Raw genomic sequence first — 15233 nt, forward strand, 5'->3', positions numbered from 1 at the left:
TACAGAGGGGAAGGAGGGAGGGAAAATTGGACTGCAGCAATGTGGATCTTCGAACATCTACATTTATGGTAGGTACAAAACTGTACTATGTTCTTCATCTCACATTGCTGCAGTCCTTACACTTGGGTAGAATCCCAAAGCAGAGGTAAGGAGGATGGCAAACTATAAAGAAGCAGGAGCTGCCAAAATGCCCTGTAAAATAGCTGTGGCAAAACCAGCCCTAGATTTAGAGTAAAGTGGAAGGTGATAATGCTTAGAGAAAGTATGCACTGAACTCCAAGTAGCTGCCTCCAGAATATCTTTAGTTGCCACCCCCCTTAAAAGCTGTCAGTGGCAGTAGCCCTAGTGGAATGAGGCCTAATCCCAGCTGGAATCTCCTTGCCATGATGGGAATAACAGAAAGTAATGCAAAACCCAATCCACTTAGAAATAGTTTGTTTTGACACAGGCTTGCCCTGAGAACTCAAAGCAAAAGAAACAAATAACTGCTGAGACTGCCTGAACCCTTTAGTTCTGCTCAAATAATATCGCAACTGCCTGTGTACATCTAAAGTGTGCAAAATCTTTTCCCCTTTATTTTGGGGATTTGCATAAAAGTAGGCAAATGAATAGTTTGGTTTAAAGCCACACTAGAAACCACTTTAGGCATAAAGGAAGGATTAGTACGTAAAGATACCCTATCCTTATGGAAAATTAAGAAAGGCTCAACTGCCATAAGGGCCTGCAATTCAGAAACCCTTCTTGCAGAGGTAATGGCCAACAAAAAAGCAGTCTTCCATGATAAATATTTCAACTCGGTAGTAGCTGCAGGCTCAAAAAGTTGTAGAGTGAGTTTCTCCAACACAAAATTGAGATCCCAAGCAGGAGTAGGAGCTCTCCGTGGGGGTCTTATATTCTTTGCCCCTCTAAGAAATTGCTTGAACAAAGGATGAGAAAACAATGGTGGGTCACAGTCATAGTGAGCCGAAATTGCTGCAGCATGAACCTTAATAGAAGAGAAGGACAAACCTTTGTCCAGTAACTCCGTAAGATATTGAAGAGCCACACTTAAATTAGGCTCAGAAACATCAAAATCCTTTGCTGCACTCCAAAATAAAAATCTCTTCCATTTATCTCGTACACTTTCCTTGTACTAGGCCTTCTAGCTTCCAAAATAACATTCAAAACTTGCTGTGGAAGTTGAGACCCTCTATGGTTCAAAACAGAATATGCCAGGCTGTTAGGTGAAGAGAGTGAAGCTTGACATTGAGTAAATGACTGTTCTCCTGAGACAACAGGTGTGGAAGCAAAGGCCATGGAGGCTCCCGTACCAGACTTCTCAGTAATGGGTACCAGTGCTGTCGAGGCCAATCTGGAGCTATTAAAATCATCCTTGGCTTGTCCTGTCTGACCTTTAGAAGTACCTTTGGGAGGAGAGGCAGAGGTGGAAAGGCATACACATGAAGATTGCTCCAATTGAAAGAAAGAGCATCCACTTTCCAAGCTGTGGGATGAAACCTTTTCATGCAAAACTTTGGCAGCTGGTGGTTTAGTGGAGAAGCGAACAGATCTATGTCTGGAGTTCCCCATGACACTGTCAATTTCTGAAATACATGAGGATCAAATTTCCAGTCGAGGGGATCCATAATTCGTCTGCTCAACACATCTGCTAAGGAGTTCTGTGCTCGGCAGAAACCTTGCCTGAAGATTTAGCTGTAAACTGAGAGCAGTCTCCCACAAAATCATTGCTTGCCTGCATAGAGGATAAGAATGTGTTCCCCCTTGCTTGTTGATGTACCACATGACAGTTGTGTTATCTGTTAGAATCAACACCTGCCCTGGAAGAAGTAAATCCTTGAAAGCTATTAATGCAAACTGGACTGCTAACATCTCCTTCAGGTTGATATGTAGATGTTGTAGTCTGGCAGGCCACTTGTCCTGTATCCACTTTCCATTTAAATGAGCTCCCCAAGCTTTGTCTGAGGCATCTGTCGTTAGAATCTGACTCGCCTCTGGCCGGGTCACAGAGAGTCCCTTGTTTAGGTGACATTCCTGAGCCCACCACAAAAACTCCTTTTGAATGCAAGGTATTATCTGAATGACAGTGTCCAGATCCTGGCAGTGCTGTGTCCATACATTTTTGAGATACCATTATAACTTCCTCATATGCAGTTTGGCATTGGGAAGCACCAGAATACAAGATGCCATGAACCCCAAGGCTTGAAGGACTGTCCTTGCAGTCAGCCTGGACTGATGAGACAATTGATGAAAGTAAAGGGAAAGATTCTTTTGTTTGTCCGGGGTCAAAAAGGCCATCTGGGATGCTGTATTCAGTCTTACACCCAGAAAGCACATGTTCTGAGAGGGTACTAGACTGGACTTTATTTCGTTCACAGAATACCCCAGGCATCTTAGCACTGCTATCACATATTCCAAATGATGAAGAAGCTCGTCCTTCCTTGAGCCAGAATCAGGCAATCGTCCAAATAAGGATAGATCTGTATTCCTTTTAGCCTGAAGAAAGCTATCACTGGAGCCAGAACTTTCGTGAACACTCTGGGCAGTAGATAAGCCAAAGGGCAATGCAGAGAACTGATAATGAGAAGTCCCAGCCCAGCGCAGATACTTCCTGCAACTCAGTCTGATAGGAACATGAAGGTAAGCCTCCTTGAGATCCAAAGTTACCATCCAATGATCTTTGCCCAGCAGAGGTAAAAGCTGTTGTAACGTCAACATTTTGAACTTGGGAATGTACAGATAAGTGTTGAGGATAGATAAATCCAAAATTGGCCTCCACGTGTTCCCCTTCTTTGGTACTAGGAACAGGCGAGAATAAAATCCTAGGCCCACTTCTGGCATAGGGACCGGCTGTATGGCCCCTATTTGAAGTAGCAGAGAAATTTGTTTGTGAGCCTCTATTTCTTTGCCGAGGAGGAACGTCTGGCATGCCTTTGAAAGGAGGCAAGGTATGGAAATAAAACCTGTAACCTTGGTGTATGATATCCAATACCCATCTGTCCTGGGTAATTAAACTCCAATTTTCCTTGAAAAGTGCCAACCTTCCTCCCAAAGGTGCTGCCAGACGAGAAGGCTCTGGCAGCTGAAAAGGTAGGTCATTGGGTCTGTTTACGAAAGGACTGACCCCTGCCCTCACCCGAAGACTGTGCAGGTGAACTCCCTGTTCTAGGCCTGAAAGAGCCCTGAGCTCTGCCCCTACCACGTCTAGATCTACCCCTAGACTGGGAATCATAAGAAGGATACGTCCACCCCTTGGTAGGCCAATTTCTACTAAATCTTGGAGGCAGGACTTGCAAAAAATCTTTAACAGTCTGCATAGACTTAGCCTTGTCTTCCATTTTCTTTAATACTGCCTCAACAGGTGAACCAAACAACACATCAGATTGTAAAGGAGCATCTAAAATCCTTGTCTTAACATGGTCAGATAAATTCTGATCCCTCAGCCAGGCGTGCCTGAAGAACTGACCCAGTGGCAGCCACCCTAGACGAGGCCTGTACAGCATCAAAACCACATTGCAAAGAATGCTTACCCACCTGTTCAGAAACATGTACTAAATCTTGTAACTCTTTACACTCAATACCTTCCGCCAGAGCATCTACCTTAGACTTCAATTGAGAAAGTAGATAGTTTTGGTATTTCAACATGTGAAACTGGCAATTCAAAGCCCTCATAGCTAGGGTGGAAGAAGTATAGACTTTCTTTCCCCATCTATCCAAAGCCCTGGCCTCTTTATCTGGAGGAACCGGATTTTTAACAACAGAAGCCTTAACACCCTTAGGCCCCTGACTAACAGTTTCTAGGTCCGCCCTAGGACTCTTAAAAAGATACTTATGAGCTTCAGGCACCCTGTAGTACCTATCCGGTTTAACAGGAGCAGGAGGCAAAGAATCAGGATTAAGAGAAGCCTCTGCAAACACATCTTCCACAACATCCAGAACAGGAGGTATAGCCAAAGGCCTATGCTGGGGTAAAACAAACTTCCCTAAGCCTTTTCCTGGAATCAGAGAAGTCCTGACCTTCCCACTTAAAATGCTCCCTCATGGAATGAAGAGTCTCTGAAAAAGAAAAATCCTCAGGAGGAGAAGCAGAAGGAGTAGAATCATCCACATCAGAATCAGAATAAGGAGAATACTCCTGCAGGTCTTCAGCCAAAGACTCTGAAACATCCGAAGCCTGCTCAAAACTCCCCAACTCAGGTTCCACCCTAGGTCTCTTATCAGGAGGGGCAAAGAACCTCTAATCAAAGTAATCAAATCTTCTGCCATTTTAAGCATATGCTTCTTGGGCACAGATCCTGAAGAACTAGGAGTGACACCAACTGAAGCTAAACCTGGCCTGCCTCTGGGAGAAGCCTTGGAAACAGAAGGAGAGGGCCTAACCCCCCTAGGAAGGGAGGGAGTACAGTAACCTGAGAAGCCCCTTCAGCCTGACCTGCCTCCTGAGAGGCCACATCCTGCAATAACAAAGTCTCCCCTGGGACTCCAGAGAAACCTCCGTGGAACCCCGGCTCCACCGACACCTCTAAAGAACCGGCGTCCGCACGGACGGCTCTTCCTGCCTGGGCTTAGCTGCTTTATCCTTGCGCTTCTTGAAGAAGCGGACGCCGGAGCATCCGACGGCATATTATAATTGCACCGCTTCCAAGACTAACCTGGCACAATCTAACCTTCTCTTAATAGTGCGCTTATTGAATCTAGCACAAGCGACACCCAACGTCGTGCTCAGGCCCTAAACAAGGAATACACAAAGTATGGTAATCTCTATGCGGTATCTGTTTCCCACAAGAAATACAGTTATTCACTTTTTCTGACATCCGGTAAACCACTGAGGCAAGAAAAACTAAAATATTCCCCAACGGGTACTTAGCCAACTTTGACTCGGTCTGAAACTCCAATTCGAAAAATTTCAGAACGCCGAACGGCACTTGCAACGCTGCTTCTGCATCGGACCATGCGGCAAAAAAAGACTGAGGATATGACGTCGGTCATGCGCATTTGTACCCTGACGTCCTGATGTCAGTCTAATGCGCCTTGACCGACGTCAGCCTTATACTTTGATATTCGGGCCGACCGAGGACAGCGGACTACCCAAGTGTAAGGACTGCAGCAATGTGAGATGAAGAACATCTGGTGGATTGACAGATTAAGGTTTAATTCTGAGGCTGTCTAAGGCATGAAGACCAGGTTAGCATTTAAGAAATGCTAATGTTATGAAAAGTTACAATAGGGTATGGCTAGTGAAGGTTTGCAATTCTGAGACCTTCCTAGTCAAGGTTATTGCTACCACAAACAATGCTTTCCAAGAGATGTATTGGAAGTCTGCTGTGGCAGCAGGTTCCAAAGGAGAGCATGTAAACATTTCTAGGATAAACTTGAGACCCCGTGGAAAAATAGGGTATTTAAGAGGGAGTCTCAGCAGGAAGGTACCCCTGGAAAAAGCTTTACAAATCCTTTAGGCTGACAGAGAGGAAGAGTTAAAGCCCTGATGGAATGTGGGCAAGGCTCACAAGCGTACGCTTAAAGAGGAGAAATTAAAGCTTTGCCAAAAAAGTCTGCTAAAAACTGAAGAATAGAAGGAATAGGTGCTATAAAGGGATCTACCCCTGCTGAAGATCACAGAAAGAGAATTTAATGCACCTTCCCTTGTATGTTTTTCAGGTAGTGGGGTATTGGGCTGCTCTTAGGATTGGGAGTACTAGTTGAACTAGCAAAACCATGTGGCTGATTTGCTGGATGAATGGGAGAGAAGGGATGGATAAGGCTGAAGTAGCAAGGACTTTTGTATTATATGAGACCACAGAAGAGGGAACCACACTTGTTAGTGCAAAATAGTTGAACTAGCAAAACCATGTGGCTGATTTGCTGGATGAATGGGAGAGAAGGGATGGATAAGGCTGAAGTAGCAAGGACTTTTGTATTATATGAGACCACAGAAGAGGGAACCACACTTGTTAGTGCAAAACGGGTGCGATCATGACAACTTTGATTTGCACAGTTTGGCTTTCTGAATATTGTCATTATCAAGGGGAGAGGGGGGCAGGTGTACAAGTAGCCTGAGTGGTCACTGGTGGACTACCGTTTCTCAGGTAATCAGGCCTTGTGGAAGGATGATGAAAGAAGTTGCTGTACATTGCATTAGTCAGGAATGCAAATAAATTTCAGCAAAGCTCCACCCAGTGAAAGTCAGTCTTGCGGACCACTTGTGTGCCATAAGAAGGTATTTGCTCGACTGAGTTCACTAGCGAGTTGGCTTGACTTGAGATGTGCACTGCTGCGAGAAAGCATTGAGTTGATCACCCAGTCTCAAGGCCTCCACCCCCCACCAAAACGGGCAGGACAAGGGAAAAGCATAAACAGAGAGGCTTTCCCAGGTAAAGGACAGGGCATCCACTTTCCAAGCTTGACGGTGGGGAGTTCTTGTGCAGAATTTGTTCAAGTGGTAGTTCTGAGGGGAGGCAAAGAGGTCTACCTCTGTAGTCCCCAATTTGTTCCTCAAGAGGTTGAATATTTTGGGTTCTAATTTCCATTCGTGCAGGTCCACGAGATTTCTGCTTAAGTCGTCTGCCAGTGAATTTAGTTTGCCTGGCAGGAATTGAGCTTGTAGTTGTATTTGGTAGCTCAAGGCTGTGTTCCACAGAGCCATGGCTAGTCTGCACAGAGGATATGAGTGGGTTCTCCCCTGCTTGTTTTTGTACCACATAACTGTGTTTGTGTCTGTCTTTACCAAACGTTGTCCTGAAAGAATACGGTCTTTGAAGGCTAACAGAACATTCTGTACAGCTAACATTTCTTTTTGAATGATCTATTGTTAAATAAGGTCTTCAGCCATTCTAAGCATTTGTTTTTGAGGCATACAGGCCTGAGCCTGCTGTTTGGACGTCTGTTTTCTAGGTGTAGTGCGAGTTTTTGGCCTGAGGGATTCGGAACTTCTGGATGGAAACGATGGTGTCGGTTTAGTATGAACGTCTGTAGGCCTGAATACACCCTCAGAAGCCGGTGCCTGCACAGCGGCTCCGGACCCATCCAAGGTAGAGACATCCGCAGGTTCCATAGTCAAAGAAGCATCTCGTGGTATACCAGACTCCGAATGGGTCTCAGTAGAGGCCTGCGAATCTGAAGTAGCGGGTATCAGGGGGCTGTGAAAGCACCTCACGGAGTACTGGCGGACTGGCGACTAGCTTAACGGAAGCGTCGTTGGCAGTTTTGGACATATGCGGTCTGTCTCTGTCTTTATCCTTACGTTTTTTCGGAAGATCGGTAGTCGGATGGCTTAACGAAGCCATTTCGGAGTACTGAGATAGAGTACGAAAGTAAATGGCTGCAAAAATAGCCAGATGACGAATAGTTCAGGGGTTGAACAAGGCACAAAACCGACTGTGAAGGACATCGTGGTCTGGGCCTAAACAGGGGATGCAGTAAGAATGAAAATCTCTTTGAGGTATTTGCTTTCCACAGGCAAGACATTTGTTAACTTTTACTGACATCAGTTGGAGCAAGAAAAAGGATCCCCAATGGGGTACTTATCTTTTTTAAAGACTTCGGGTCTGAAACTCGAAAATTAAAATTTCAGGAGACAGCCGTCCAGCACTTGCGAACTGCTTCTGCTTTGGGCACCGCACGGCAAGAAAGACTGATGTAATGGCATCAGCTACATGTTTTATACCTCTGATGACCTGACATCATGGAAGAAGAGACAGCATCCGAAGCAGAAATCCAAAGACTCTGGTATTCAGGCCGGCTGAGGGCTAACTGCAGGCAGAATGTGATGACTGCAACAGTGAAACACGAAGAACATCAATATTTTTTATTTTAATTTTAAATACTGAGTGCAGAGAGGCTGTTACTTGGCATATGTGTACTAGTGCTTCAACGTTTGTGTTTTCAATATTATGCGGTCGACATTGAGGCAACTGACATTTCGTTTAGACTAACTGCATCAATCCCATATATATATATATATATATATATATATATATATATATATATATATATATATTTATTTATTAGAGAGAGAGAAACACAGATGTATAGATATACATTTTGTATGCATGAATTAGTCAGCACCTGAAGACATGGTACTTGATAACATTTACGCATTTTAACCCTATCCCCAGAGTCACAAACCTATTTGCCCTAAGTGGGGAGAAAAAAAATCACATTTCATATGATCACAGCAAATCAAGCTTGTAATGCTCGTTACATACAAGTGAAGCTACGAATTTTACACAAGCACTACCACATACGCTCTTAAAATAAGACTGCTCCAACAGACTGGAAGACCAAAGTTGAGATGTTATCTCAAGCCCTTATAAAAAGGCAGCATTAGCCTGAATCAGTGGCATAGAGGGACAGAGCCACAAGTGTGGTCTAGGTAACCAGAATTTAATTACTGCTTTCAGTGCTTAATGGAGCACGCATTGGTGGGGACAGTATGCGAAGTATGCCCTCTGTGTGTATTCTTGGAGAAGAGTTAGGGACAGTAGGAATTTTTGGGGAGGGCTTTCTGCCCACCTTACCCACATTGTCGGGATACCAGCAAAAGCACACAGGACCTTGGTGTCTGCTTGGATGACTGCCCCTCCAAACACTTCTCAACATATCAGAGGAATAAGGGTCTTCACCAGTATGGAACAAGTCCAACTGAGTAGGCAGAAGGGCCTTCACCAGTATAGAACAAATGGATCAAGTCCAACTGAATAGGCAGAAGGGTTGGCACAGCAGGGGGTGAGATCATACAAAAAAGCATTGCAATAACTACTTTTAACTCCTGGCTACTTCTAAAGACGTCTTCTATAAAATACTTACCTAATAATACTGTGGATTTTATTGCTTCTAACAGGTTTGGGCTGGTAAACTTTACAACACACTGAAAAGGTACATCTGTTCTGTCTGCCAGAATACCCCTTCCGGATTCATCAACAAAAGCTGTTTCAAGCTAAGTTAAAAAAAAAAATAAAATAAAATAAATAAATGCATCCATGCATATATTTCGATTTATGTGCATTATACATACAAGCACACACAAATAAATGAACCACTTTTGTTAAACTTTGCAAAAAAAAAGGCAACCTGCACTTGTATTCTGCTTTTTTAAACAGTCTTAAACAGGGAGTAGAAATGTACTTGGAGTGTTGGGACAAAAAAAATGCCAGGTGCAAAATGAAGCTCGACTTCATGGCCATCTGTATTGTTAGTTTATGTTTTGTGGACTTAAGACTCATGCTAGAATTTCTTTTTCAGTTGGCCACACCCTACATACGAGTTCCTACTGTTGTAAAATAAGTTATAGGACATCCTTTATGATCTGAAGGGAAAGTATCAAATACGTCCTCAGAACCTACCCCTTGAGTATTAAAGAAAATACAAATAGAGTAAAAGTACTACTGAGCGTGGAACTCATCATAAAAAGGACTCATGCACGGAGGTTGTGCATGTGGTTGGCACTGAGTAGGAGGAAGCAACACATGCATAGCTCTTGGGGGGCATCTTTCTCCTAGAAAAGGAGGGCGCAGAGAGATGGGTCCATGACTGTGTCCCAGGTGACCTAGATTCATTTGGTAGTCCTGGCACTGGAAGAACTGGGCAGGGAAGGGGACGAGTGATGGGGACTGGCCTACTAGTCTGTCTCAGGGAACTGGGAGTATTGTGTGCACTCTGTGGCACACTGGTTAGGCATGATTTTCTGATGAAGACCAAGGAAATCACCTACCATGATTAAGAGGCTGAAGGGAACACCACCTTGGGAAGGGATGGTACATTTTTTGCAGTCAGTGCACTGCACACCCTCCTACCTAGTGTGTGTGTGTGTGTGTGTGTGTGTGTGTGTGTGTGTGTGTGTGTGTGTGTGTGTGTGTGTGTGTGTGCGTGTGTTATGTATGTGTGTATTTGTGTGTGTGGAAATGTTAAGGCCTGCACAAAATCATGAACAATCCGGATAGTGGCTTAAATGAAGGTCCCTCTAGATAGATCCTTGCCCCATGATGAGGAGCAAACTACCTGACTGGCAGGCAGCTGGGGCAAAATGTCTTAAACACACAAAAGGAATGGAAATTAAGAAAAATGCACCCAAGCAGCCAATGAGAAGATCTGGTTGCTCCCTACCAAGGAAAGCATTGAGCAAGGACTGCAACCCTTGCTCAAACAACTATCTCCTATTGAGAACAAAATTCTAAAGACAGGCATGCTCAGCCATGGGACTCTATACAAGTTCAAAATCTGCTACCCAAGCCATTGCACCCATTCCATACAAGATGCAGACCAAGTGAGGGTCTTCTTGTGCAGTCAAGGACAGGTTCTTCATGATTCTGGACTCAAGCAGGGTCTCAAGCTCTGTCATGACTTAGTCCAGCAGGGTAACTAGATCCTGGATGGATGAGTTGTACAGTTCAAAGCCCTGAACCTCAAACATTGCAAAGAAATGGATCTTGTCAGACCCATCCTTCTCCTGACCTGCCTTGCTTTCAGGCTGGACAAAAATTCTGACTGCTGGGACTGCTCTATACCCACTATGACCACAAAGTTAGCTGCGGGTTACTTAGACAGTACTATCCCAGTCAGATAGGACAGTGGATAAAAGGCATCTGCCCTCACGGGTGGGAGGGCCACTACAGTAGGCTAAGGCTGTCACCAAGCATCTTTAAAGGCTGTCCCAGGGGAAGGGAAGACCATGGAACCTGGCAGACAACCCAAGTATAACAGAATAAAGAGAATGCAAGTCCTCATATTCCAACTCTTTAAAAGACAGGTCACAAAGTGGCGCTTGAGCAAGTCTGGAACTCAGGGAATTCACAATGAAAATATCTCTCAACTTCCCAGATTGTCTAAAGAGAGGTAAGCATATGGCCTACCTCAGTTCTAAAAGTAGGAGTCAGCCAGGGCTTGTAGGAGCTCACAGTTGGGGCAAGCAGGGCACTGAACAAATCACTGCCTGCTTGAGCAGGTACTAAAGATGGCATATGCGGAGAAAACACTTGTGCTTGGCATGAAGCAGGGGCCACAGAAAGAGTCCAGTGCATGTCCAAAGTCACTGCTGTTGTCCCTGGTATACTCAAAAGAAGGGAGTGTGGTGGGGATGTGTCAAGGGCCAATGCCTCCTCCAATCAAAAAGCATGACAGCCCTGCTTCACACACAGTTTCAAGTGACCTAGCCCTTAGATCCAATCTTTATCCTGAACTTGTGCATCTGGCTTATACACTTCCTTTACCTACACTACTCTAACATACCAGAGGCTGTTCACTTGGAGATCTTTTCTGGATAATGGGTACCCAAGAGTGAAATCCCACATATGTGACATGAGAGACTGGTCTCCAATATTAGGCTATATGGACCCACGGTTGAGTTAATTAACTGAGGGAAAGGTGGTGTGAATTCCTTAGGCTACATCCTTCAAGGGCTGGTATTATGGTTGCACATCTTTGAAGTTTTAAATCCTCCACAGAAACAGAAGACTGCAACAGAACAGAGTCCCCAGTAATTGGTCGCAATACCCAGTCCTGTGAAATCAGGAAGCTCACAGCAAAGACTGACCTGGTGGGAACAGGATCTAGTCAATATTCATAGCAAAGCCCAAGTGTAGTAATTCTAGCATAACTGCTTGGAGTTCAGAGAAACACTTCATCAATCCTGCAAGGAACCTCTTCTGCCATGAAACCAGAGCAAAAGACAAATGAACACAAAAGGTGAGGTGAGTGAACACAGAAAAACTAATGAGTATTACATGGGGAAAATATCTATTAAAAAAGTTAAAACAAAAATGCAGATGTAAACCATGATAGCAGTGTGACATCATGCAACACATGGCAGACAGATGCAGGTAGACATATAATAAAGATCACTATACAGTATAATATTAAATCTGGCTTGTATAATGGTTAGACCCAATGGAGTTAGCCTATAATGTATAAAAATTATTTATTACCAGTGTACATCTGTATAGCACTCAGATCATTCCCTTATAGATACCGACAAAGCATATTAGGAATGAAAAATGGCCGAGGCAGTGGAAAAGTATAGTTGTGTGAACATACTCACCACAGCCAAATATGCAGAACCAGTGCAACAGTACGACATGAGATTATGCTATAAGAGAAGGTCCAAACACCAAACATCCGTGGCTTTTTCATATCCCTGCATATGACAACCCCCACCCCATGCCAAAGACATTAGCAGAATGCAGGGTTTTCAGACCTAGACCTTGCAGGACTACAGTGGGAAAGCTTGCCATGCTTCTAGACAGGTTGTCCAACCTGAAATGCTTAGAAAATGTGTAGAGAGATCCATGTAGTACCAGCACACATGTTTTGCATTGAATCATTCAGAATACTCTACTCTGACCTTGTAATAGTTCTCCACAGAGGTCATAACAAATGTAATTCGCAAGCCATCTGGATAGCATTTGCACAGAAAAGTACAGTTATGCAAGTTGCACTTGCCCATAACAGTAGATGCTAGAATTCTTCACTACTGCAGTAGCTTTTAGGCTACATAGGCGGTTTCCTTTCCTGCCTAGAAAACAACCGGTCAGCTTCCAACAGCTCTGGCTCCCCCCCACACTTTCATTCTTACTGCCAACTGACTAATCCCAAGATGGGACATCAACAGAGTGAAGCTTTCTTCAGGACTGGGAGTGAGTGGGAGTGAGTGGGAGTGAGTGAGAGGGAGTGAAAGAGAGTGAGAGTGAGGGAGTGACAAGGAGTGAGAGAGAGAGACAAGAGCGTAACAATCCTGAATCAACCAAGCAATAGCAACAAAGAAACATATGAAGTAGAAACACCCAAAACCCTACTTTATATCCTAACTACAACTATTTATAAGAGTAGGGGGATGGAGGGCAGGTGCGGCTGCTGCAGCAGTGAGGAATTTGAACATCTACTGTTATGGAAAGTGCAATTTGTGCAACTGTACTATGTTTATCCTTCCCATTGCTGCAGGAACCTTTAGGCTATATGGGTTGATTACCAAAGCCTATCCAAACTGGAAGGAGGAAAGATATGGATCCAGGAGCCCCTGGAGAATGGCCCTAGTAAAACTAGCTCTGGATCTACAAAAATACAGTTTGTAATGCTTTGTAAATGTACAGAAGACCATTTAACTGCCTGTGGAATGCTTCTAGAGTCAACCCCTTTTAACTGTGCCATCGAAGACAAGGCTCTAGTAGAATTTGCTTTGTACTGCCTATAATTGTTTTGCCATGGTGGGAAAAAAAAGCAAGAGTTGAGGACAACCACCTCAAAACTGTCTGGTTTAGACAATGGGTGTCCCTTTTCTGTCCCTTGATATGAAACAAGCACAAAGTTGAGATCTCAAGACAGAGCAACCTGTTTACAAGGAGGTATTAAGTGTAAAACTCTCTTCAGAAACCATTTAACCACAATCGGAGAATCAAGAGGAAATCTATGGCCCGATATGCTGAAATGGCTGCAAGATGAACCTTTAAGGAGGAATAAGAGGCCACAGGAAAGTAACTCTCATACATAAGTTCATAGGTTTATAGATTAGTACTAAGTTAACTGGCCTTGCGAGCCATTTTAAGCCTAGCCAATTATCCCTTGTGAGACTCGAACCCTGCATCTTGTACTTGCAAGGCAAACACCAAATACTTGAGTACCAGTGGTAAAAAATCACCGATGGGACTTTATTAGCTAAGCACCAACTAGAAAATCACTTCCACTTACTAGTACAGTTTTTTTTACTAGCAGGCTTTCTTGCCTCCCTTAGTATCTATGAATTAAATCATCCAGACAGTCAGCTGAAGACTGGGACCGGTGTCTATCAAACTCCCTCTTCTCTTAGGTTCATAGGTTCATAGGTTCATACTAGGCTATCTGCCCTAGGGCATTTAAAAGCCTAGCCAGAATGTGTTTGGCTTTCGCCACCCATTTTAAATTTATTTTGCTATGCCCTTTTTCGAGGTTAGTTTACTGTGCCTCTATCTAACAGTGACACAGAAGTGATACCCGGGGTAAACCTACGATCTCCCATCCACTCATCAAGATTCCTCTTGAAGAGAGTCAATGAGGGACTCTGCCTAACCTGGACTGGGATTTTATTCCAGAGTGCAGGGAGCCTCTGGTTACTGAACCTGTCCCTCCAGCATGTCCTATTTATTTCAGTGCTGAGGTTCAAGTCTCGAGCGTGGCTCGATGGGATTTGGATTTTCTGAGGTGCAGCATGTCCATTAATTCCGGTTGGACATGGCTTTATCGTCAGGCACAGATCGCCTCTGAACAGGCGGTATGCCACTGAGTAGAGCTGGAGTTTCTTTAACCGGGCAGCATATGGCATCTGTTTGAGCCCTTTGATCCTCTTGGTGAGGTACTTTGGGGTCTTTCCAGTTGCTGCAGGTGTCTGGTAAGGTACATCCCAAGGCATTGTACTCAATTATGGGCCTGATGAGGGATGAGTAAAGAGGCACGATGACCTCCCCTGATCTAGATGTGAATCCCTTCATGATTAGGTGGGCTATATAAAATGTTTTTCTAACCACTTTGGCCACGTGGTTGTCAAATGAGAGATTGCTATCAACTTGGGTCCCCAGGTCCCTAATTACTTCTTCTGTACTTAATGGATTTCCACCTATGTGGTAATTTGTGGGCACTTTGTTTTGCCAAAGGGGATGACTATACACTTTTTGGCATTTAGCTTGAGGCCATGGCACTGGCACCAGTTGTCTGTTTCTATGAGGCCCTTTTGGAGGATGCTTGTGTCGGCTGGAGAGTCGATTATGGCACCCAGTTTGCAGTCATCTGCGAACTTGGTCAGCCACAGTCCTTCCATGTTGGCCTGTACCTCCGAGAAATATATATGTGAGTAGATCCAGTCTGTGAGGGAGCGTGTGGTAGTTGCCCTTGGCAAATTCCATAAGAATGGCAAAGCAATGTTGCCTGGGCCAAAAGAGTCTTCACCATGATGATTTTTGGGGTATCTTTCTGAATATTCAGAATTACCCAAGATATCAGTGGAATGGGCGGAAACGCATAAAAAAACATTTCTTTCCAAGGGAACGAAAACTGTTTTCCAGATTTGCTTGCAAGGAGCCTTCAAGTCTGTTTTTAAAGGAGGCAAAGAGATCTGAGGTGTTCCCCACAACAGGATCAGTTCCTGGAAGGCTTCCCCCCATTCAATTTCCATTAGTGTGTGTGTCTGTCCTGGTCCAGCTCAGCTTGTCTGTGACTGTTTTGCTCTGATGGAATGTTAAGATGCATGGTTAAGGAATGTTGAAGAGCTAACTCCCAAG

General features: G+C 44.2%; 1 protein-coding gene across 1 annotated transcript in view; it reads right to left on the reverse strand.

Moving 5' to 3' along the window:
- Positions 1 to 15233, reverse strand: part of CENPN (centromere protein N) — a 668201-nt gene that overhangs the window by 112980 nt on the left and 539988 nt on the right. The window contains exon 9 of the mRNA XM_044081800.1: positions 8803 to 8932. Within this exon, the coding sequence (XP_043937735.1) occupies positions 8803 to 8932 (130 nt within the window). The remainder of the gene's footprint in view (positions 1 to 8802; positions 8933 to 15233) is intronic.

This window comes from Protopterus annectens, chromosome 8.part1, assembly GCF_019279795.1.
Source record: "Protopterus annectens isolate FY-2018-M chromosome 8.part1, PAN1.0, whole genome shotgun sequence".
Lineage (NCBI taxonomy): Eukaryota > Metazoa > Chordata > Ceratodontiformes > Protopteridae > Protopterus > Protopterus annectens.